At 39.6% G+C, this 26,795-nt stretch overlaps 1 protein-coding gene across 2 annotated transcripts in view; it reads right to left on the reverse strand.

Moving 5' to 3' along the window:
• The window catches only part of Btaf1 (B-TFIID TATA-box binding protein associated factor 1), a 90,038-nt gene that overhangs the window by 53,762 nt on the left and 9,481 nt on the right, over positions 1-26,795 (reverse strand). For both annotated transcript variants that reach the window (XM_052761693.1, XM_052761694.1), the window contains exons 2-8: positions 19,560-19,683; positions 16,371-16,485; positions 13,966-14,109; positions 8,774-8,937; positions 5,946-6,082; positions 2,261-2,390; positions 1,495-1,563 (exon numbers count right to left, since the gene is read on the reverse strand). In XM_052761693.1, coding sequence (XP_052617653.1) covers positions 1,495-1,563; positions 2,261-2,390; positions 5,946-6,082; positions 8,774-8,937; positions 13,966-14,109; positions 16,371-16,485; positions 19,560-19,683 — 883 coding nt within the window. The remainder of the gene's footprint in view (positions 1-1,494; positions 1,564-2,260; positions 2,391-5,945; positions 6,083-8,773; positions 8,938-13,965; positions 14,110-16,370; positions 16,486-19,559; positions 19,684-26,795) is intronic.

Here is a 26,795-nt window from a genome sequence, read left to right on the forward strand (position 1 = left end):
TTTTTAATAATATGCATTTTGTTCTGGGATACAAAAAAAGTAAAATAAGTGGTACTTTATAGGGCTATGTTTTTCAGCTGAGACAAATTACACATATTTCACAACTTTTTGGGTTATATGGAAGGTTTTAAAAGTTGAGCAAGAAAATAGTTCTTCTCCTACTCTAGCCAGGTAACTCTACCTGGCTCTCACCCCACCCCCAGCCTCTACCAGCACCCAGAACTAAACAGCAAGGGAAATAAATTTCCATATATTGTTCTATATAGCCCAACCACTAATATTTTAGAGTACATACATTTAAAAAAAAAAAAAAAAAAAAAAGGTCAAGTGCCAAAAGAAAAGAATTCACCCAAGACGTCTAATGACTAGTGCTTCCTTACAGACCACGGATAAATCACCATTCTCATAGATAAGGATACTCTTACATGTTATCTAAAAGGGGGAAAGGCCACTGACACTATACTCATTTATTTAAAATGCTATCTGAGCTAAAACCTTTACAAAGTACTCAGGGCAGTACTTTCCCTCCTCTCTTTTTCTTTCCATGCTCACAATAACACCCAGGCAGGATCTCACACATGCTAAGCAAGTGCTATACCAATGAGCTACGTCCCTAGGCCCCAAAGCCTTGTTAATTCAAGGACCATCTAGTAATAGACCAAAGACTATTTTCACCTTTTCTACATATTGGGACATGTTTGAAATTTTCTTTAAAGAAATACTTTTGGAGGCTAAATTACTTCTGAAACTGGTTTGAAAACTTCTGCCCTGTCTACAGTCATACCACTCTAGATGTGCCCAATCCCAACTCAAAACGGTTTTGTTTTGTTTTGGTTGTGGAAGTGATTTTGAGGTGTGACTCCAAGGCCTTGTGTATAGTAAACACATGCTTCTGTACATCTAGAATATACACCCATGCACTGAAATTACTATTCTTCATAAATCAAAACTGCCCACTGTAGGCATGATATGGTGGTGAACACTTGTAATCCCAGAATTCAGGAGGCTGAGTCAAGAACATCACAAGTTCAAAGTCAGCCTGAACTACAATGAGACTGCACAAAAGCTGTCCATTTTCAATGAAAAATAATTTTTTTACTGTCCATGAGAAAAATACTAAGTTTTTATGGTAGCCAAAAGAATAAAAAGATATGAACAATTTGCTTCAAAGCATAATTTAAAGGATGAGAAAAGTTTTTTTAAAAAAAAAATCTAAAAATCTCTTACTTAGAAGTCAAACCTAGTGTGGTGGAATACACTTTTTAATCCCAGCACCCAGAAGGCAGAGGAATCTCTATGAGTTCAAAGCCAGCTAGTTACATGATGAGCCCCTCAACCCCACCCCACCCCCACAAAAGAGAGAGACAATAAAACTATATAATATGCCCTAAATCCTAAGGGAGACCCGAAGGGAAAATGGGAATCTTAGCAAGTTTCCTATCCGTGGCATTGTTTCCTTTGTTAACGCAAAAGAGAGCCCAGAAGATGCTTTACCTCCCAGGAGGGATTAAAAAGGTCATTGCAAAGTTCTTCACAGAAGCTTTCCAAAGGCCATTCATTTGCCTAAATAAGAAAGATAATAATTACTGCTAGATCAAAGCTTTATGCTAACAATTTAAGACATTCAATAAAGTGTGTTTATGTGTAGCGTTAGCAACAGTAACAGCTTTAAAATTTTAAAGTAAATGTTTTACTAATGAAATGTTAAAACGTTTACTAGGGCTGGGGAGATGGCTCAGCAGTTAAGAGCACTGGCTGCTCTTCCAGAGGACCTGGGTTCAATTCCCAGCACCCACCATGGCAGCTCACAACTGTCGATAACGCCTGTTCCAGGGGATCTGACACCTTCACACAGACACACACGCAGGCAAAACACTGATGTACATAAAACACAAATAAAAATGTTTACTAATAAAATTTCTCCTGGTTGACAAATTACACAATATTCTCAATGTATACATTTAAGAAACTTATAAATTTCTTTATAAGGCTGAAGAGATGGCTTAGTGGTTTAAAACGCTGGCTGCTTTTCCAGAGAAGCCAGGTTCAATTCCCAGCACCCACATGACAGCTCACAAGTGTCTATAACTCCAGTTCCAGGGGATCTGACACCCTTTTCTGGCCTCCATGGACACCAGTCATGCAAGTGGTGCACAGACACACATGCAGCAAACCATCCATACAAATAATAATCATAATGATGATGATGATGATAATAATAATAGTTAAAATAAAAAAGTTATAAACAATTTCAAAATACCTCCTCAATTAAGGAAGAACTTTCTGGAACATTATCAATCAAGACTTTGGAATCATTTGCAGTCTGGTTAATAACAACATTTGCTACTTTCCGTCTCTTTTCTTCTGGCTCTCCATCAGTGCTGTCATTGCTAAAAAAGAAGTTACTAATTTTAAAGTAAATGAAGGAAAATATGAACGATCCACAGTGCATGTAAAAAAAATCCATCATCTTCATGGACGTATTAATATTGCTCATGTAGCTTACTTAAAAGTCTTATGTGTCAACTAAAATGAACTCATTAATACTTTTGAACAAAATATACCCTACTATTCTCTAAGTTGGTGAATCTTTTCTTTCTTTCTTTCTTTTTTTTTTTTTTAATGGTTTTTCGAGACAGGGTTTCTCTGTATAGCTTTGCGCCTTTCCTGGAACTCGCTTTATAGAACAGGCTGGCCTCGAACTCACAGAGATCCGCCTGCCTCTGCCTCCCAAGTGCTGGAATTAAAGGTATGCGCCACCAATGCCCGGCTATGAATCTTTTCTTTCAAATTGAATCTCAAATCTCACATTATTCTTTCATCTCTACAACCAGTTCCCTTTCTTTTAATTTTAAATTCTTTTAACTCAACGACTTAATCTAGCCAAGCATGACACTAACTTTTTTAGGCTTTTGCAACCTAGAGCAAACTAATATGCCAAGTAATATATGCTTATTTGTTGAAAGAATATGATTAAAACATACTGTATGAAAAAATTAGCATTTTAAAATTATACAGAAACTGACCACTGATTAAAAAGTATTCAGAACACTTGAGAAAATTACAATTTTATAACTTAAGCCCAGCCAACAAACCAACAAAACACAAACTACCTTTATACATCATTAAAAGAATTAAAAAAGGCAGGAGAGTGGTGGCGCACGCCTTTAATCCCAACACTCAGGAGGCAGAGGCAGGTGGATCTTTGTAAGTTTGAGGTCAGTCTGGTCTACAAAGAGGGTTCCAAGACAGCCAAGACTATTACACAGAGAAATCCTGTCTTAAAAAAACAAAAAAAGTAATGTAGTTTAAAGCATAAATAAACTTACTTCCTCTGAATTTCTCCCTCTCTTTACATCTTTCTTTGTTTTTCGAGACAGGATTTCTCTGCATAGCCCTGACTATCCTGGCACTTGCTCTGTAGACCAGGCTGGCCTCAAACTCAGATCAGCTTGCCTCTGCCTCTCAACGCTGGAATTAAAGGTGTGTGTGCAACACCGTGCCCATTGCTCAGTCTCTGTATTTTAAGAGTGTGAACTTTTGGCCAAGGGTTCCTGGTCTATAAAGTCATGAAAAAGGTGAAGACTCCAGCACCTCAGCCCTGCTCTTTCTTTAATTTCCTCCTATCAGACTATACTGGTAGGTCACCTTACATCTTTAAACCTGCATAATTCCACTTCCAGATATTGCTTTTTCGATTCATTTGGAACGTCTCTTCCTAGACAGTTAAGAGCCAGCACCCTTCTTTCAGATCTTTATTCTAACATCTATGAAGGCCTCCTAGACCATCAAATCAAAATTTCAAACTCTGGCCAGCGGTGGTGGTACATGCCTTTAATCCCAACACTCAGGAGGCAGAGGCAGGCAGATCTCTGTGAGTTCAAGGCCAGCCTAGGCTACAGAGTGAGTTCCAGGACAGGCTCCAAAGCTACACAGTGAAACCCTGTCTCGAAAAACCAAAAAAAAAAAAAAAAAAAAAAAATTCAAACTCTGATCCCATGTTTTCCCTTCTGTGGTGGTTTGACTAAGAATGGCGCCTCATGTATTTGAATGCTTAGTCACCAGTGAGTGGCACTATTTGAGAAGGGTTTGGAGGTGTGGCCTTGTTGGAGGAAGTGTGTCACTGGTAGGTGAGGTTTGAGGTTTCAAAAGCCCATGCCAGGCCGAGTCACTCACGTTCTGTCTGTCTGTCTGAACCTGTGGATCAGGATAGACCTCTCCTGTTCCAGTGCCATGCATGCAGCCATGTTCCCCACCATAATGGACTAAACCTCTGAAACTATAAGCAAGCCTCCAGTGAAATGCTTGAAGTCGCACTGGTCATGGTGTTTCTTCACAGCAATAGAACAGTGACTAAGACACTTTCCTTATTTTGTCTTTCTCTCCACTTTTAACTATCATTAATATGATGCATCATACATACATGTACATACAAAGAAGACTTATTCCACATCGTTCTTCCCTTTAGAATATAAACACCAAGAACAGGAATTCTCATCTACTGTATTCACTACTGTACCCTCTGGGACTAAATTACTACTTGGCTATAGGAATTAGTGTTTGGAATAGATAATAAGCTCTGAAAAAGTGTAACATTTCCAACATTCAAATAGGTAAAAGTATGAATGAAAGCTAATAGAAATTTTTATTAGATCACTACATGATGAGTATCTTTTATCTAGTCAGGACCAAGAAACATTCTGATCTTAGACTTTACTGAATTTAAGGATATTTGCATAGGCTTCATTAGGTGATTCTCTTTAATGCCAAAAACCTAAAATCCTCTGGAATCTGAAACTCATGCTCAAAGGTTTAGATTTTTGGAACATTTGGCTTAGTAATATTCAATGTCTATGACCTTAAACAAATTGTTCACTTTACAAATCCCACAGTTAACAAATTGAATAATAAAGAGTTTATACTTTAAAAAACAAATAACTGGGGCTGGAGGGATGGCTCAGTGGTTAAGAGCACTAGCTGCTCTTCCAGAGGACTGGAGTTTCAATTCTCAGCAACCACATGGTGGCTCACACTGTCTGTAATGGGATCTGATGATCTCTTCTCTCTGATGCCTTCTTCTATCATGCAGGTATACATGCAAATAGAGCACTCATATACATAAAATATATGAACAAGCCTTTAAAACAACCCAAGCATGGATTTTATCAAATGGGTTTATTATTTGTTTGTGCTTAACTCAACACTGCAGACACTTTAGCTTTGTCTGAACTTCAAGAACAGAAGTATCATCAGCTACAACAAAGAGCTAATTTTATACTTTGCAATATTTATTAATTCATAACTTATGCAAACATTTATTGAATACCATTAGACTCTGGTTTAATAGATACAAAGGGCCCAAGAATCTATAATTTAACAAGCACTTTCAGAGAACAATCTGAAAGATCTAGTTTTGAACTAGCTACCCTTTCAGGACAGATAACACTTTCATTAATTCAAGCAAATAAGACAGTTACCCTACTTTTCAGAATTCTTTTCTACAAAAAGATTAACAGAGCAAGTCTGGATTATCACCAACTATTCAGCATAGCCCCTAACTAAAGAACAATACTTTAACTTAACAAGTCCATCATCTTGACTGGTGGTCCTCAGACCCCACCTCTGAATCATTCTCTAATGCTCTCCATTTGACACACTTCAGCCATCCTGAATACCCACAGTAAAAGCATCTATACTCTGGGACTGGAATGCTCTTCCCTTGTAGGTCTTCAGTCTTCATGTGAGGTTGAAAATCACTAAGGAAATCATAATAAAAACAAAACAAAACAATTCTACTCCTATAGATTTTTCCGCAATGTCATTCCCCAGGAACGGTAAATACTCTGTCCCTGAGCAAACAAATCCAGCTGAATAAAAATCATCAAGGTGTTTCTCTGTAAATCAAGCACAATTACTGTTTCAAGTGAATAAACAAAGATTACCACCTCTTCTCATTCGTTTCCACTGCATCCCTGGATCTCTGTTTTGCAAATAACTTGGCCATTCTTTTAGCTTTGTTCTTCTGTCTATTACTCATTCCTGCTCGGAATTCTGAATCTATCAATTCAGCAGCCTGGAGAGTCTAAAAGAATAAAACAATGAGTTTAAACTGTCAGAAATTAAAATAAATTTCTATAGTTTCAATCTTAGAGATATAGGTATATAAATTTTAATATAGAGAGATTAAACATTCTTTTTGATAATATTACACTATTATGTTGTATGGCTATATCATGATTTTACTCTCAATCCAGGTGTGCTGGAACACTTAAAATCCCAACACTTGGAAGGCTGAAGGAGGATCAGAAAGCCAGGGCTATCTAGTAAGACCTTGTCTCAAAAACAAAAATGGCACATCTTTAATCCCAGCAGAGGATATGAGTTCGAGGTCACCCTGATCTACCTATAGAGTTCCAGGACAGTCAAGAACACACAGAAAGACCCTGTCTCAAAAAATAATTAAAACTTTAAAAAAAAAATCTTTCTTAATTATCTAATTCTCAATGGACTAAGTCTTGTTTCCTAACTTTTTTATACTACAGGTGTGGCATAAATAAATAATCCTAACAAGGAGAAGGTTTCTGAAGAGCTGAGACTTCAAAATAATCATAATACCATCAAAAGTTATGAAATAAAATTCTCAAAAAAAGCCGGGCAGTGGTGGCGCACACCTTTAATCCCAGCACTCGGGAGGCAGAGCCAGGCGGATCTCTGTGAGTTCGAGGCCAGCCTGGTCTACAAAGTGAGTTCCAGGAAAGGCGCAAAGCTACACAGAGAAACCCTGTCTCGAAAAACCAAAAAAAAAAAAAAAAAAAAATTCTCAAAAAAAAAAAAAAGAAACCAATGCTTATCATGTTCAGAAGAAGAAGAGGAGGAGGAGGAGAAGGAGGAAGAAGAAGAATTATAGCCTTAAGGACCAACTGGTACAGTATTCTATCATCAACTTAGCCACTAAGATGTTCCTTTCATCTTAGCCACTTCCTACTTCTTTTGCTCTTTTTCTATTCATTGGAAACACTATACAAACAGCATAATAAGCAAATATTAAGATGCTTGTCTACTCAGGAGGCTGATGCAAGAGGATAAATTAAGTTCAGGAATTTGGGCCTGAGCAACATAGTAAGATTCCAGCCCTTTGGAGGCAGAGGCAGAAGTATCATAGGCAGGAAAGAGAGAGACATAGACAGTAACAGAAAGATATACTGTGTTTATATAATAAAAATTATTTTAAAAATTCCTTTCTGAAGCCGGGCAATGGTGGTGCCTTCCTTTAATTAATCCCAGCTCTCAGGAGGCAGAGAGCTGGATCTTTGTGAGTTTGAGGCCAACCTGGTCTATAGAAAGAGTTCCAGGACAGCCAGGGCTACACACAGAAACCCTGTCTCAGGGGAAAAGAAGAAAAAAAAAAAAAAGAAAAGAAAAGAAAAGAAATTCCTTTCTGTATCTATTCTAAGAATTAACTGAAAATGTCCACTTCACACCCAATAAGGATTACTAGTATGGATGCTGTGCTGAGGTCCTGGAACCAAGAACCATTGGCACGTGACAGTGCAGCTATAACAAGCAGATAGCAACAAAAACCTTTAAGAAATTTCCCTTAAGGGGCCTCAACATGCAAGACCAACCTGTTAGGACCAAAGCCTCCCCAACGAGACAAGTCTTGCCCTGTAGCTCAAGCTAGCCTAGAACTTATTATGTACCCCAGGCTGGCTTCTGCCTCCAGAGTCAGGGGATTGTAGACATGCACTCTGTACCTGACCAGAAGCAGGAAATATTAATGGAGCCAAAGGGCCCTAAAAGATTTCAGAGGGTAGGAGAATGAGTACTGAACCTCTTGAAACACAACATTTCACTTGTGTGGGAAACAGCCACAGTCTTTAGAACTTCAAAAGATTGTATCCAAAATAAAGTTAATGTGCACTGGGGGAAATGGGGGGAGGAGGTGTGAGTGGGTCTGGATGAGTCAGGGATGAATATGATCAAAATATATTACATGAAATTCTAAAATAATTAATGAAAACACCTGTTTTTTAAAAGTTCCTATGCATCCACTGAAAATTGAAAGAATAAGCTGGGCAGTGGTGTCCCACTTCTTTAATCCCAGCACTTGGGAGGCAGAGGCAGGTGGATCTCTGTGAGTTCGAGGCCAGCCTAGTCTACAGAGTGAGATCCAGGACAGGCACCAAAACTACACAGAGAAACCCTGTCTCGAAAAAACCAAAAAAAGAAAAGAAAAGAAAACTGAAAGAATAAAAGTAGTAGTAGTAGTAGTAGTAGTAGTAGTAAAACTATGACTCCGCATAACACGGACTGAGGCTGTCGTATCAGAGTGTCAGTGGAGTGTGGACTGTGCAAGCATGGGGACTGGAGTTCACGTGAAGTCAAGCAGGCCAGGAGGAGACTAGCCAGACAACCTAATGTTAAATGAGCTCCAGCTTCAATGGAGACGCTGTCTCTAAAACCACGGTAACTGATCAAGAAAGACACTAGATATTGACCTGACTTCTACACACATGAACACACACATACAAATGCACCTGGAAAAACTCATGCATACACCCACATGAACATATACATATACTACACACACAATGTGTTTAATCTACATATACTGATATACTAAGCTATATTAAGTGGGGAACGGTCAATATGGGCTAAAAGGGACACACACAGCACTTGGCACTATAGAAATTTCTTGGTTCAGTTATATAACAACATGAAGTAAACCCTTTGTGTTGTTACTTGCAATCAAATAACCCAATGTTTTACCTACAGATTGTTTGTTTACAAGGGCTGCTGAAGTTGGGGTATAATCCAAATCTTCATCGTTGAAGAGTTCTTCAGTACTCATTCCAATTGCTTCTCCCATATTAAGTCCAAGTTTCTTCTGTAATAATTTCCGTTGACGTGCTATTCTCTCTTTAGGATCCACTTCACCTGTAAACATAAAAGAAATATATTTCCTCCAAATCAGTTAAGAAAGTCTTTACTATACGCAAATCAGACTCCCGCATTAAAAAACATATATTGTCTAACATTTGCTTGGTTAATTGCAAGTGGTACCACATGTCTATAATCCCAGCACTTAGAAAGTTGAAGCAGCAATAGAGAGCCAGTCTACGCTATATAGTTGAGGTTAGTTTAGAAATGTCACAAGCAAAATATCAAATCCTTCAATGAAAAACAGTAAAACAGAATTATACCAAAAAAAGTGTCATTTCAAAAATAAAAACTGAGTGGGCTGGAGAGATGGCTTCAGGGTTAAAAGTACTGGCTGCTCCTCCAGAGGACCTACATTTGATTCTTAGCACCTACAAGGCAGTTCGTAACTACTGGTTGTAAATGCAGTTCTAGGGGATATGATGACCTCTCTTAGCCTTCTCAAGCACCAGCCACACATGTGGTATATAGGCAAAATACCCATACGCATATAAAATAAAGTATTTCTTTTTATTTAATAAATAAGAGCCAGGGTTGGGGATTTAACTCAGTGGTAGAGCGCTTGCCTAGCAAGAGCAAGGCCCTGAGTTCGATCCTGAGCTCCAAAAAAAAAAAAATAAGAGCCAGGTGTGGCAGTGCACACCTTCAATCTCAGAGTCCAGGAGGGAAGCAGATCTCTACATTCCAGTCCAGCTAGACTACATAGCGAGACTCTCTCTAAATAAATAAATTTTAAAAAAATTAAAACTTGGGAGGCTGAAGAGATGGCTCAATGGTTAAGAGCAGTAGCATCTCTTCCAGGGGTCCTGAGTTCAATCCCCAGCAATCACATGGTGGCTCAGAGCCATCTATAGTAGAATCCTATGCCCTCTTCTGGTATAGTCAACAGAGCACTCATATACATAAAATTAATAAATAAATCTTCAAAAAAAATAAAACTTGACCTTAAAACAGCTATAAAAATATTTTCTTAAAAAACAGCACTAGCGGGCTGGAGAGATGGCTCAGAGGTTAAGAGCACTGCCTGCTCTTCCAAAGGTCCTGAGTTCAATTCCCAGCAACCACATGGTGGCTCACAACCATCTGTAATGAGATCTGGTGCCCTCTTCTGGCCTGCAGGGATACGTGTAGACAGAACACTATATACATAATAAATAAATTTAAAAAAAAAAAAAAAAAAAAAACAGCACTAGCACTGGGCGGTGGCGGCAGCAGCGCACGCCTTTAATCCCAGCACTCGGGAGGCAGAGCCAAGTGGATCTCTGTGAGTTCGATGCCAGCCTGGTCTACAGAGTGAGTTCCAGGACAGCTAAGGCTACACAAAGAAACCCTGTCTCGAAGAAAAAGAGAGGGGGAGGGGAGGGAGGGAAGGGGGGAGAGAGAGAGAAAGAAGGGGGAGGGAGGAAGAGAGGAAGGGAAGAAGGGGAAGAAAAGGGGGAAGAAGGGAAAGGGAAAGAAAAGAAAGAGAAAGGGAAAGAAAAAGAAAACAAAGACTTGAATGCGAGACAGCTTGTTTAGCTTGAACTGTTTGGGAGCCCCCAGGCAGGGGGATTGGGATTCATCATCCCTGGTGCATGGGCGGACTTTTTAGAGCCTAGTGCCTAGAGTATGACACTGTGTGCAGTCTTGGTGCAGAGGGGAGGGGCTTGGACCTGCCTCAGCTGAGTGTACCAGGCTCTGCTGACTCCCCATGGGAAACCTTGCCTTGGGGGAGGGGGGATCTGTGGTTGGTATGTAAAGTGAATAGAAAATTTCTTAATAATAATAAAACAAACAAACGAACAAAAACAAGGACTTGACTCAGTGACAGAGCATTAGTAAACTATGTGCAAGCTTTGGGTTTCATCTTCAGCTACACCATTAAAAAAGGAAAAATTATGGCAAAGAAAATAAAAAGGCAACCCACAGAATAAATAAATAAATAAATAAAAATATGCAGGTAAGGCACTTGTATTTAGAACATGCAAAGAATGCTTCCAAGTCATAATAAAGAACAAATTTTAAAATGAGCAAAGACCCTGGACAGGCATTTCTACAAACCTCTCTAAAGAAGAGATAAAAATGGACAAACACATGAAAAGATGAAAGACATTCAATATCACTAGTCAGCTGAAAAGCACAAATGAAAACCAGAGCTAGCATTCATATTGACTAGTGTGGCTAGCATCAAAAGTTAGATAATAAAGTGTTGGCAAGGCTGTGGAGAATTTCGAATTCTCGAACACTGATGATAGAATATAAAATGGAAGAGCCACTTTTTTTTGTTTTGTTTTGTATTTTTGTTTTTCGAGACAGGGTTTCTCCGCGTAGTTTTGGGGCCTGTCCTGGATCTGGCTCTGTAGACCAGGCTGGCCTTCAACTCATAGACTTCCACGTGGCTCTGCCCCTTGAGCACTTGGATTAAAAGATTAAAGGCGTGTGCCACTGCCGCCTGGTGCGGAGCCACTTTTTAAAAACTGGTAGTTTCTCTAACAGAAAAACATAGCTATTGTGACCCAGCATTCCACTCCTAGGAGATATGAAAACATATGTGTAGCTAGAGTTTTCCTGCCTGGCCCAGTCAGGACAAATCTCTGTCACCCGCCAGTCCCACAGCCACTCAGACCCAACCAAGTAAACACAGAGACTTATATTGGTTACAAACTGTAAGGCCGGGGCAGGCTTCTTGCTAGCTGTTCTTACAGCTTAAATTAATCCATTTCTATAAGTCTATACCTTGCCACGTGGCTCGTGGCTTACTGGCATCTTCACATGCTGTTTGTCATCGTGGTGGCTGGCAGTGTCCCTCTGACTCAGCCTTCCACTTCCCAGCTTTATTCTCCTCTTTGTCCCGCCTATACTTCCTGCCTAGCTACTGGCCAATCAGTGATTTATTTATTGACCAATCAGCAACACACTTGACATACAGACCATCCCACAGCACATATGTTCATACAAAAACTTGTAGCCGGGCAGTTGGTGGCAAACACCTTTAATCCCAACAATCGGGAGGCAGAGCCAGGCAGATCTCAGTGAGTTCAAGCCCAGCCTGGTCTACAGAGCAAGATCCAGGACAGACACCAAAACCACACAGAAAAACCCTGTCTCGAAAAACAAAAAACAAAAACAAAACAAACTTATAAATGATTTATTTTTATTATGTGTATGTGAGGGGAAATATTGTGCACAGAGCAGAGGTACTGGAACCCCTGGAGCTGGAGTTATAGGTAGTTTGACCACCTGACATGTGGGCTCAGAACCAAACACAGATCCTCTGCAAGAGCAGTACATTTTAACCAGTGAGCCATATTCCCAGCCCTGACAAAAGCTTATCCTTAACAGCCAGAAAGTGGAAACAACTCAAAGGAGGAAAGGGTAAATGAAATGTGGTGTCCGCAAAATGGAATATCATTTAGCCATAAAATATGACTCTCTCATATCCTTAAAATGACTACTACCAAAAAAATTGAAAATGGAGGCTGGAGAGAGAGAGCACTATGAAGCCTCCAGAATCCGGGCCTGATAGCACACACCTATAACCCCAGTGATGAGGAGCAGGAGACAGGGGACGCGAGCTCACTGGCCACTCAGCCCAGCCACATCAATGACTTCCAGGAAAAACTGAGACCTTGTCTCAAAAACCGGTATGAACGTGAAGTTGACTTCTGACCCTCAGGCACACATGTGTGCACATACACCCACAAACATTCAAACCAAAGGGGCAAAGGAAAGAAAAGACTGGAGTGTAACTCACTGGCAGATCTTGCAGAACAAATTATGCCTTAAGCTCAGTCCCTAGCATACCAAAAAAGAAAGTTCTGGTTACAGCATGAAAGAATTAAATCCCTGTTTACTGTTGGTGGGAATATGAAATGATGCAGGTGCTACAGAAAACTTAAGAGAACTACCACCTGATCAGCAACTCACTTCATGGTAAATATGCAAAAGAAATCAAAGCAGAAGGCTGCCACACTAGGCAAGTTAATGAAGGTACTTGCTGGATCCTATTCCCTTTTCCAGCGTGCAGGAATACATGCAGGCAGAGCACTTATACGTAAATAAAGGTGCTTGCCATCAAGCCTGATAACTTGAGTACAATCCCTAGAATTCACAGTGGAGAGCAAGAACCAAATACTTCCTCTGACCTCTACGTGAGCACCATGGCACACATGCCCTCACCCTACACACACACACACACACACACAAATAAATAGATAGATAAATAAATAAATAAATAGCCAAAAGAAAGAAATCAAATTCACAGACCATAATCAAAATCATACTGATATCATCCATCATTTTTTTTAAAAAAAATCTCTTTGTGTTACTTTGTCTAGTCTAGAACTCACTATGTAGACCAGGCTGGCTTGGAACTCACAGAGATTCACTTGCCTCTGATAGGATTAAAGGTATGTGATACTGTACCCTGCCCCCTATTTTAAGTTAAGAGACAACCTATTTACAGAACTCTATTAAAAACATCAGAGGTTTTCCTACCCAAGGCCACAATCTTGAATAGGAAAACAGTTATTTTCCTGTGACCACCCCTTTTTGGTTTTTTTGCTTTTTTGGGTCTCCCTATGTTGCAGTCTACTCCCAAATTCCTGGACTCAAATGATCCTGTTTCAACCTCCCAAGGAGCTGGCACTGAGGTATGAGCTGCTGCACTCAAGGCATTTATTTATCTAATATATTCTGTTACCTTAAAGATAATGAGCCAGTTACCTAGCCAAGGTTTGATTTTAATTTTAATTTCAATTTTTTACTTTGCACATAGGCACAAGATCCAACACTGCTCAAAACATAAGATAATACAACAATAAAATAACCTTCAAATTCCCAGAATTGTAAAAACATTGCCACATTCTGTATTGGTTCTAATTATTCCAGCTTTAGAGCAAGCATTGTTGGTTACTTTGTCTACTCCCCCATACATAAAAACTTCAGTCAATTTACATTTTATGATTCCTTATATATTAAACAGCACACCATATAATAAGTCAATTTGAAAGCAAAGTTTCAGACTTCTCCAGGACTATTACCAACCTGGTTTTTCATCTTGGACTTCAAATTCTGCACCAGCAGACCCCAAAAGTGACGCACCATGCTGTAACAATCTGCATATATCAAATCTGTCAAAATTTAATCGATCTGTAGTAGATGAATCTTCCATAGAATTTTCTGTAGGTTCTAGATGAAGTTTAAAAATATTAATTTGACCATATAATCAAAAGTGCAGAATGAAAGAACATAGCATAGCATTACTTGCAGTATTGGGTAAGATTTAAGAAAAGCAAAGATAGGAAAATCACTGTGATTTATCTACAATCACTCCTTAATTATCTGTGAATCAATTATTAACTTGGTGACTCCCCTTTTACAAACCATCAGAATGGTAAGTGGGTATGTGTTTCCAACAATGAAAACATGTTATATGAAGAAATACATCTCCGTGTTGGCATATATGTTAAATATCATACTTTAATTTACTGTTTAAGGGTTTAAATCCTCCAGAGTTACAGTATGAGTTTATTATACTGCTAAACCAGAAGGCAAACATGCACACAATGAATTGATAAGTAACAAACACTGTCTCTCCTATGTTAGAGGAATAGCTAAGGACACAAACAACTACTCACTCAGCAGGACTTACTTTCCATACTCTAATGGTAGGCTCACAACAAACTACTGAAATTATACATCCATTTGAGACCAAAGCATATCTTCAAAGTGTTCTACGTTCTTTCCAAAAAAGATCAGCTATAAATGCTAAACTATAACTGCTTATTAACACAACAGTTAACCTGGCATTTTCAGTCATTTACTGTGAATGAAAGTGTAACTGCTTCAACTTAAACAAAACAAAAAAAACCTCATGAACGCTGTCTAGTAATGATAACCAGTCTCACTATAAATTTTAATGCTAGTATATTCAATAAAATAAGCTGCACTTATAAGATCAGGGATAAAGAGCTAGAAATGAGAAGGTTCTGGTTTTAGATTTGATAAAAGGGAAATTAACACAAAAATTCAAAATAACACATCAGAAAATAAGAGCAAAAACTTTAAGAAAGATAAGATTTATGCAAAAAGACTAAAATGAATCTAGTTGCTCCTTACTGAATTCTCACGTAGGGAACATTTATTGTATCTTATGAAGTACTGCACAATGCCAGAATAAAAAAAAAAAAATAAACTCACCAGGCAGTGGTGGCACATGCCTTTAATCCCAGCAATCGGGAGGCAGAGCTAGGCAGATCTCTGTGAGTTCGAGGCCAGCCTGGTCTATAGAGCAAGCTCCAGGATAGGGTCCAAAACTACATAGAGAAACCCTGTCTCAAAAAACAAAAAACAAAAAAAAACAAAAACAAAAACAAAAAAACTCAACCAGCCCTCAGGAGGCAGAGGTAGCCTGGTCTACAGAGTGAGTTCCAGCACAGCCAGGGCTGTTACACATAGAACCCTGTCTCAAAAAACAAATGAACAAAACACTCCTGAAAACTAAATTTGTAACTCTATCCTTTGACAGAATTCATACTACTACATAACTGATATTGTGTGGCCAAATTATAAAACACAAAATTTAGATAAAATAATACATAATAAAAGTTCACTTAAGCTGCTGGGGAAGTGGTGGCATATGCCTTTAGTCCCTGCACTCAGCAGGCAGAGGCAGGCAGATCTCTGCGAGTTCGAGGCCAGTCTGGTCTACAGAGTAAGTTCCAGGACAGCGAGGTCTATACAGAGAAATCCTGTCTCAAAAAACCAAAAACCAAAAATAAAATCACTTAATTAAATCGTATGCCTTATATTGTCTCAAAGGCATATGGTTTACTTTAAATTATCAGTATAAGCAATCATAAAATAAGTACTACAATCTTCTCCCTCTATATAACATTCAAAGAGAACAACAACAAAAGACACTAATTTGGGGGAGCAGTACAGCTCAGTAGTAGAATTCTTGCCTATCATCCACAAGGCCCTGGGTTCAACCCTCAACACCACAAATTCAAAACAAACTAGAAGACAAAATCCCTACACAGAGGGAGGACATAACTAAAGAGTTAGCTTGCCAAATATCCATATATAAATTATGCTGAAATTTAGAAAATATCACACTGCATGATTTTTCCAAACAACAATGAAAAATGAATTGTTTCAGATATTTACACTATATTCATCCCTTGGAGGGAAGTAATAAATTTAGTACCCTACAGGATTAAATATTTTTAGAAATACAATGAAAATATTGTTTATCCAGCAGCTTCTTTTTTTTTAAGTTTAGTGGCAACACTCATCTTATTCAATATTCTTCCCTAGCAAAGTTGAACCTGAAAATGTGAAAATTAAGCCTTTAAATCAAAATTGAAATTGTTAAACTACATACTTTTCATTGTAATTAATTCTACAGTTATGTTTTATTTCAAACTACTTTTCCACATTAAAGGCACCTTGTTTGGTTCTTGGCACTGGATTCCACTCGGGCACATTTTTCACTATAGCTTCAACAGCTTGTCCTGCAGCAATCCGGGTATCCCAATTTGCACTCCTTAAGTATATTAATACCTTAAAATTATAAAATAAAATAATTACATATCAAAACAAAAGTTTGTTCCAAGTAATCAGAAAAATGTTACTTTGTTATTAATTTATAATCTGGGATCCTTCAAATACATATAAAACATTTAGAATTATTAAGCCAGTTCATGAAGTTTGATTATTCATAGAAAGTATTACTATCCCCCCCCCCCTTTTTTTTTAACAATTATTTTGTGTGCATGTGTGGAGGTCAGAGGACAACTTGCAGAAATTGGTCCTCTCCTTCCACGAGCAGGGTTCCAGTAACTGACTCAGGTTATCAGGCTTGGCAGCACCCTCCTTTACACACTGAGCCATTTCTCTTGCCTTTACTACCATCTCAAAAAGAAGAAAGAGGAGCCAAGGGTGGTGGCGCACACCCTTAATCCCAGCACTCAGGAGGCAGAGGCAGCAGGCAGATTTCTGTATGAGGTCAGCCTGGTCTACAAAGCAAGTTCCAGGACAGCTAGAGGTGTTACACAGAGACACCCTGTCTCAAAAAACAAACAAATAACAACAACAAAAAAAAAAAACCAAGGGGGGTTGGGGGAATAAAATATTTAAAGGTATTTTAAAAATAACATAGCCATTTAACACACTGAAAAATAAATTTGAGCTGGCAAGATAGCTCAGTTAATAAGTAAGCTCCTAGCCAGGCAAGCATGAAGACCTAAATTCAATAATCCCTAGAACCCAAGTAATAAACCAGGAATGGTGGCTAGCATTTACAATCCCACCACTGAGAAACAGAGAGAAGTAGATTCCTAGGACTTAACTGACCAGCCAACCTAGATCTCCCTATTGAGTGATCTCCAAGCCTATGAGATTCTATCTCAAAGCATCCCCACATGGATTATGGTTCCTGAGGAACAAAGGTCATGACTGACCTCTGATGTACACAGGGCACCCCCCATAGCCCATGGGCACTCTCTTTCTCTCTCATGCACATGCATGTGTGCATGTGCATGTGCGTGCGCACTGTGTGTATACACATACACACAATGCCAAGTACATACCTTACTTATTCTCACTGCTTAGCAATTGAGAGGCTGAGGTAGAACTGCCCCATGTCTTAGGCTACACAGTGAGTTCCAGACCATCCTGGACTACAGAGTAAGACTGAGTGAGTGAGTGAGTGAGTGTGAGTGAGTGAGTGAGTGTGAGTGAGTGAGTGAGTGAGTGAGTGAGTGTGTGTGTGTCTGTCTGTCTGTCTCTCTCTCTCTCTCTCTCACACACACACACACACACACACACACACACACACACACACACACACACACAGGAAAAGCAAGTGTCAAGCCTGGCATGGTGGCACACTCCTTTAATCCCAGCACTCAGGAGGCAGAGGCATTCGGATCTCTTTGAGTCAAGGCCAGCCTGGTCTACAGAGCAAGTCCCAGGACAGCCAGACTTGTTACAGAGAAACACTGTCTTGAAAAAAAAAAAAAAAAAGAAAGAAAGAAAGAAAAGAAACAGAAAAAAAAAGAAAGAAAAAACAACACCAATAAAAAATGTATATAAATTTTTGTGGCAGTATTTTTCACAACATAAATGTCCCTTGACTGATGAGCATTCATATCCACAGAACTATCATTTTGCAATAAAGGAGAATGAAATAATAAAACACACTATAATATGAACACATTATTTTACTTAAAACATGTCATAAAAGATCACTTATAGCACAATTTGTTTTGCCCCAAATATTCAAACAGACAAATCTACAAAGTTAGTTTAATGGCTCCTAGAGCTGAGTATGTGACTAAATACTGAGTATGTGCTAGAGCAACTGCTAAAAGGGATATGGTAAGGAAACCATATCCTGTGTTGATAAAACCATTTTAAAATTAGACTGATAGCTGGGTGGCTGTGACACCTTTAATCTCAGCACTCAGGAGGCAGAAGCAGGTGGGATCTCTAGGAGTTAAAGGCCAGCCTGGTCTACAGATCGAGATCCAGGACAACCTATGGCTACACAGAGAAATCCTGTCTCAAAAAAACAAAAAAGGAAGGAAAAAAAAAAAAAGAATACTCTCTTAGAAGGAAAAAAAGGAATACTCCCTTAGAAGGGAGCCCTTACGGTTCCAACCACACAATACATAACTGTATATGTTATAGGGGGACTTGTAACTCTGACTCCTGTGCATCAGGGAGACAAAGAGAATGAGAGGTGGACTAGAGTCTAGTCACTAGACTGTCTTAGGGCTTCCAATGTCTAGGCAATCATATGCCCTCACCCTGTCCTCTAACTCGGTGGTTCTCAACCTTCCTAATGCTGCAACCCTTTTAAAACAGTTCCTCATGTTGCAGTGACCCCCCTCAACCATAAAATTATTTCGTTGCCACTTCATAACTGTAATTTTGTTAATGTTATGCATCTCAATGTAAATATCTGATATGCAGAATAATCTGATATGTGAACCCCAACGGGGTCAAGACCCACAGGTTAAGAACCACTGCTAGCTCCTGCCACTTCCCTACTTCCACCATCCTGAAGGATTACTGTTTGATTCTGCACACCAGGAAGTTAACACAGGACATCGGTCAAATAGTAATGTATTGGTACACTTCAACATATCCACAGGTAAGCAAAAATACAGCCATTACATAGGAAAAGACATGTACTAGGATTACAGAAACACTGAGCCACCAATGTAGAAATTTCCCATCCCAAACAGCTCAACTAGGGTCTTATATATTCAAGCACTGCCCATGAGCACTCATCCATTTTAAAACTACCAACTATCATATAATTATTAGCCATTAAGAACAAGTTAGACCACTAACAAACCAGATTAACAACTTAGTCCATTAATAAATTGGGACAGATTCAATTTTGTTATACAAGCAAAACGTTCGCTGTTGACAGATCTCTTAAACAATTAAAATTGATTTAAATACTTTTTATCTTTCAAACAAACAGCAACTTTGAAAAACTAAAGATACTTAATGAAATTCAGAGAACACAAGGTTACTTAGAGTGGTTTTACCTGTCCTGTTGTTTCTCTGCCCATGGACAAGTCTTCATAATTGTATTACATTAAGAAAACAGAGTTCTTTACCTTAGATAACAAATTATTTAGTTCATGAGGATGAAGCTTCACTACTTCTCCAAGTTGCTGTGCAGCAGCTTTTCTTGTGACTGGAGTAGTACCAGTATCCAATAAGATAAAAAGACGATCAAGTCTATAATAACAGGAAAAATACAACAGTTAATCTGGATGTGTTTCCTCATAAACTTGAGGTAGAAAATGTATTCAACACCTCCGAATAAAGCCCTATGCTGGACCTGAGAAGAAGCAGAAATATCAAGAGTACAAGGACAGCCAAATCTACAGAGCAAATTCAAGGCTAACCTGGGATATGCAAAACCTTGTCTCGAAAATTTAAATAAATGTAAATATAAATAAATAATATATAGAGATATGTACATAAACATATATATATATATGTGTGTGTGTGTGTGTAAAAGATCTGTGCCATGGCTATAAGGCAGTATCTTTGCTCTCAAGGAAGAAGGAACAGGAGCCAGCAATAAACTGAGGGTGGTGGCTCATGCCTATAATCCCAGCTTTAGGAAGGCTGAGGCAGGACTGTCACAAATTCAAGGCCAACCTAGGCTATATAGTGAGTTCCAGTCCAGCCTGGGCTCCTGAGAAGACCTTGTCTCAAAAATGCTTAAATAAATGAAATTTTAAAAGCCAGCAATAAAAAAAGAGTGCTACTTGCAAAGTAAATAATAGAAAACAGGATGACCAGGCACAACTCCTAGCACTTGGGAGGAAAGCAGAAGCAGGCTGTAAGCTTCAGGACAGCCTAGTCTACATAAAGTGTTCCCAAGCAGCCAGGGCTGCGTAGAGAGACCTTGTCTAAATAAATAATAAACTAATGAAGGGGAGAGGAAGAAAGGGAGGGAGAGGGGAAGGAAGGGAGGGGGGAGGGAAGAGAAGAGACGAGACGAGACAAGGAAAGGGGAGGGGAGGGGAGGGGAGGGGAGGGGAAAGGGAAAGGGAAATATACCTACAAAGAAAAGGAAATACACCTGCAGAAGTAATGTAGAATCTTTGACTGTATGGTGCAACAAAAGTCTTGGGCCAAGAAAATGACGGGATCAACAGGGCAGAGTGGTGCACAATTATCTCAGTACTCAGAAGGCTGAAACAGGATGACTGCGGGTTCAAAGTCAGCCTGGACTACATAAAAAGAGAGGGAAAGGAGACAATGCACCAAGTACAGCCAGGGCTACACAGTGAGGCAGAAACACATGGAAGGAGGTGGTGTTTTTGGTTTTGTTTTGTTTTTCAAGACAGGGTGCAGCTTTGGAACCTGTCCTGGAACTTGCTCTGTAGACCAGGCTGGCCTCAAACTCTCAGAAATCCACCTGCCTCTGCCTCCCAGAGTGCTGGGATTAAAGGCGTGCGCCACCACCACCCGGCTAGAAACACGGTATTTTTAAAATGATTCATATTGCCAGCAGTGATAGTGCACTCTTATCCCAACACTTGGGAGGCAGAGGCAGGTAGAAAAAAAAAAAAAGTCATATTCGTATTAAGCATAAAATCATTATAAATGGTTAGAAATATAAAATACATCTTTTTCAGTCAAGATTAATAGTATGGAAACATTCAACTATTTCACAACAAAATGCTGAGACATGATTTACAGTTTACAGTTTAAGGGTATTGTAAGGAAGATATAGCTGAAGAAAATTCCTTTAGGCAATTAAAGCTGAAGACAAAAAAATAATACAACACAGTTAAAGTCCAAAAGAAATGCAAAAATTAACTTACACATAGACAGTGCATGTAGACTGTATTTCTTCTAGCTCACTCACAGCTATATCTAACGCTGGCCTTCCCTTCTGTGGAATATAAAATACCTCCACAGACTAATGGGTTTAGTCTGACCCCCACCATACAGTGCTATTGGGGAATGTAGGAGAAGCTTCAGGAGGTGGGCCTAGCTGAAGAAGTAATCACTGGGGATGTCTTCAATGATGTCTCTACCTCTGTCTCTTTCTCCCTCTCCCTTTCTCTGCCTGAGGTGAGCAGTCCTGCATTACCATGCCCGTTACTCAAGCTATTCTGCCTTCCCATAGGTCCCCACAATTGAGCCAGCCAACCATGGACTGTAAGCACTGAAACAGCTTCCTTTTTTAAAGCCATCTCTCAAACACCTGGCACACCATTCATGCACTGGTTTTGCTGAAGGATTGGTGGGAGGATTTGGATTGAGGCAAAAGAAAGGAAAACTGTTTATGACCACTAGTATTCTTAAAAAGTTCTAAGGTAAAGTTAGACTTAAAATCCTTTCACTATAAACTGATTCCCTTAATTCATTTTATTTGTGATTCTCAGGTCTGAGCCCTTGGACTTGTTTTCATGAATCTGGGATGTCAGAGCTCATGAGCACCCGCTGTGAATCTTCACAACAAATATCCTTGGAGATGACAGGCATCTGCATGTTGCTATCCAGAACGCCTGAAGCTCAATGACAAAAAAAGATTTAATGAAATTTGAGGAGACCAACAAGATGGCTTACTGAGCAGGTAGAAGGGTTTGCCACCAAGCCTGATGACCTGGGCTCAATCCCCAGAACCCAAATAGGTGAAGAAAAGAATTAAATCCCACAAATTGCCTTCTGATCTCTATATATATACCATGACACATGTAGGCCCGACCCCCCCAAAATAAATGTTTTTAAAAAGAAATTTTAAGCATGCAAAAACAAATAGGCACATATCTATTTTTTTAAAGTCTCCCTGTTAAATCCAACTAAATTTAACCTCCTACTTAAAATTCGTATTTAACAAACTGCAACCTCACTTGGCCCAGATGTGGATTTTAAATCTTAAATTTTATTGAAGGTGCCGGGCCGGCAGTGGTGCACGCCTTTAATCCCAGCACTTGGGAGGCAGAGCCAGGCTGATCTCTGTGAGTTCAAAGCCAGCCGGGTCTACAGAGTGAGATCCAGGACAGGCACCAAAACTACACAGAAAAACCCTGTCTCGAAAAAACAAAAATAAAAAAAGGTAAAATAACCAAAAATTAAATATTTAAATAAGTTTGATTATAAACAAATAGTTGAAGGGGCTGGGTAAGGGCACTTGTAGGGCAAGCATGAAGGCTGCATTTGTATCTCTAGCACCCATATTTTTAAAAAGCTGGGCATGGTCATGATGGCCCCTGTAATCCCAGGGCTGTGGGAGTCAGTGGCAGGTGGGTTGCTGAGGCTTGCTATCTGCTGACCTAGCTCATGGTTCAATAAAGACCCTGGCTCAAGAGAGTCGGTGGTGAATGACACAACAGGACACCTGACATTCTCCTATGGCCTCTGCAAACATGTATGCTGCATAACATACATAAACCACACTGACACAAAGAGTTGAAGATCAAACCTATGCCACAGATGTTTCTATTTGTATTCTTTAAAATATCGTGGATGCTTTCATACAATGTGTGCAATTCACATCAACTGAGGACTCAACTATTGAAAAAACACCCTCACTCCCCAAAAGAAATACACTGAAGTTAGAAGACTTTTCAAAATCTTATGCTGTGGGATGTTCTGTATGGCAAATGTGTTGCTGATTAGTCAATAAATAAAACACTGATTGGACATTGGCTAGGCAGGAAGTATAGGCGGGACAAGGAGGAGAATAAAGCTGGAAAGTGGAAGGCTGAGTCAGAGAGACACTGCCAGCCGCCACGATGACGAACAGCATGTGAAGATGCCGGTAAGCCACGAGCCACGTGGCAAGGTACAGACTTATAGAAATGGATTAATTTAAGCTGTAAGAACAGTTAGCAAGAAGCCTGCCACAGCCATATAGTTTGTAACCAATATAAGTCTCTGTGTTTACTTGGTTAGGTCTGAGTGGCTGTGGGACTGGCGGGTGACAGAGATTTGTCTTGACTGTGGGCCAGGCAGGAAAACTCTAGCTACAATCTTACTCTGTCATTTATTTTGGTTTTGGTGGTGGTGGTGGTTTGCCACCCACCCCGCCACCCCCCATTTCTCTGTGTAGCCCTCGTCCTAGAACTCACTCTGTAGACCAGGCTGGTCTCAAACAGATTCGCCTGCCTCTGCTGGGATTAAAGGTGTGTGCCGCCGCCACCACCACCTGGCTTCTGTCGTTTATTGGAAGACTGCCAGACTCACCTAAAATTTCCCTTAGATTCTTCTTCTTTTGGAGTATAGAACTAGATAGTGTACATATTTGACAGTTTAACATTCCTATAAAAGCTTTTTTTTATTTTTATTTTTAACCACTGATATGTTTGTCATATCTTTGATTTATGTGATGCTAGTTTGTTAAATTGTACCTCTGGAAAAAATCAACTACTCTAAAATTTATTTTCTGTGATTTTTTTTTTTTTTGATGACCAAAAGTAAGACCAGCTGTAAAATAAACACTCTAAAGAGCCATTATCAATCTACTTGTAAGTCCATATACAGAAAAATACACTCTAAGGAAATACACTATAGTACTAACCTATTTATAAGACCATGTCTTGATACCATTACTCTTCTAACCTCAATTACCCTTTCCCCAATATCTGATCATAACATCTGTGTCATTAACCCATTCTCTCTGCCTTCCACTAACTGTGCAAAAATCTCTTGATCTCCATTTTCTAGAATACGTTCCTCTAGGGCCAAACATCTTCAGCAAGTGCTTAAATATTAAATACATTTATTCCTGGGGCTGGTGAGAGAACTCAGCCAGTAAAGTGCTCCTCCAAGCACAAGGACCTGACTGAAAACCCTAGACCCCACTTTAAAAAGGCGAGCAAGCATTGTGGCGCATGCTTGTAATCCCAGTACTGGGAAGTCAGAGACTGGCAGGTCCCTGAGGCTCGATGACCAGCCAACCTATTCTAATCAGTGTGTTTCAGGCCAAAAACAAGATGAATAATATCTTAGGAATGTCACCAAAGATTGTCATTAGGCCTCCACACAAATGTGTGCATACATATACACATACCATTTTTTCTGATCATGTGAAATTTAATCCTGGAAAACCTGAATTAACCACACGGAGGTCACCAATGAACCCTTAAGCTCCAAATCTAATAGCATTTTTTATAAATTCAAATTTTCTTGACTCTTCTATGACTTTTGATACAAGTATTCATTCTTAAATTCTTTCCTTCTCAAGTTTTGATTACCTTGGTAGTTTCCAGGTACTTCTTTACTTCACCTTGTATTCATACTGCTCTTTCTATGAAGTTCAGAACTCACACAATCTTTGGTTGCTCATCTCACCAGTTTCTCTTTTAGGAAACTACACACTATTGTTTCTTTATAATCAGTACAAATAGTCCCTAAATCTAGCTCATCTGACACACTTCCAAGTGCTTTAAGTATATATAATTCATACTAAATGTGATCCAGTTGTCAGATTAACATCCTAAAGTACACTTTGATCAAATCACTACCTTATTCTGAAAGTTTCAGTGACTCACCCTCATCTACCACATAGTAATACAAAACAAAGAAGTATAATCCAAATATAAGTCTTTTGGGTTTCCACAATACTGTTATATTGTTTTTCGCTTTGTAATGTCTTTTTTGTTTATTTTGAAGACAGGGTTTCTCTGTGTATGTAAGGTCTGGCTGTCCTGAACCTCACTCTGTAGACCAGGTTGGCCTCGGAACTCAGAGATTGGCCTCCTTCTGCCTCCTAAGTGCCGGGTTTAAAGGCGTGCACCATCACCACCTGGCAAATTTAATTTTTAATCTACTTTATTTTCTAGACAGGATCCTCGTGTAGCCTAGATTTGCCTTGAACTCTCGATGCAGATGAGGTTGGCCATGAAATCCTGATCTTTCTACCTCCACCTCTCAAGGGCTAGGGTTACAAGTGTGTACAACCATGCCTAGTTTAAGGGGTAGAGCGGTAAGTATCAAATGCAGGACTTCATGCATTCAAGCACTCTATCAACTGGGCTACATCCACAGTCTAACAATGGTCTTATAAACTGGGCTTGGGGACACATGACTATAATCTTAAATTCAAACCCAACCTGTGCTACATAACCAAGCTATTATCTTGGTCCATCAGTAAATTTTTATATTAGTTTGCTTTTATTGCTGTCATAAAACACCATTACCAGATAGATATAGCAGTACATATCCTGGGAAACTCACGGGCAGTTAACCTGGCTTATAGAACAGGGGTGGAGATGATGACAAGAGACCCTGCCTCAAAAAAAGTAGAGGTGTCTGGCAGTGGTGGCACACGCCTTTAATCCCAGCACTAGGGAGACAGAGGCAAGTATATGTGTGTGAGTTCAAGACCAGCCTGGTCTGAGTTCCAGGACAGCCAGGGCTGTTACACAGAGAAACCCTGTCTCGAAAAATAAATGAATGAATGGAAGGAAGGAAGAAAGGGAGGGAGGGAGGGAGGGAGGGAGGGAGGGAGGGAGGGAGGGAGGGAGGGAAAGGTAGAGGCAAGTACTGACCTGAGGGACTGTTCTCTGTTCAGCACATTCCTACCCATACATCTTTGATACCTCTCTAACCAAATGCTGTCCCTATCTATCCCATAAAGTTCCTCTTGCGTCACCTTTCTGCAGAGCCTTTATCCCACTGCTCACTTATCAGTCAACTGCCCTGAGATCACTGTCTCCTTCAATGCTGGCTTGTTTAGTCTCACTTCTTCCACTGCAGTAGTAACCAAAATTACCTCCTTGAATAGACATAAGACTTCTCTAGTCTTCTTTATCAAAGCTCTTTTTGGAGTTCTCCATTCCACATTAGAAACAGCAAATTAGAGACCACAAAAAAGGAGAAACAAAGGAATGACCAGACAAAGATCTGACAACAGGGCAGTCTGACTTGTTAATCTAGGGTAGCCAGCTACGAGACAAGTAGGGTACTACTCATCAGGGCCAGGCCACAGTGATACAGTGAGAACTGGTAGAGGTGAGGGAAACACATGAAATAAAGTATGTTAGATAGTAGGCATAACCCTTGATAAAGGAGGCTAGATGTCAAGAGAAATTAAAGAAGGGCAAGAGGACTTGAAACATAGTACTTTTCTTCCCTCCCCGCTTCCTTCCTCTCTAAGCATACCCACCCCCCCCCAAAATATAAGGGGATGTTTGTTATATTGTTAATTTATATGTGTAGGTGTTTTGTCTGTATATCTGTCTACCCATCACGTGTGTGTCTGGTGCAAGTGGAAGCAAGAAAAGGGTGCTGGTTCCTTGAGAGCCACCATGTGAATACTAGGAATCCAACCCAGGTCCTTTGTAAGAACACCCAGTGCTTTTAACTCCTGGGCATTTCTC

This window comes from Peromyscus californicus, unplaced genomic scaffold (genome assembly GCF_007827085.1).
Source record: "Peromyscus californicus insignis strain IS unplaced genomic scaffold, ASM782708v3 Scaffold_4__1_contigs__length_199733344, whole genome shotgun sequence".
NCBI lineage: Eukaryota > Metazoa > Chordata > Mammalia > Rodentia > Cricetidae > Peromyscus > Peromyscus californicus.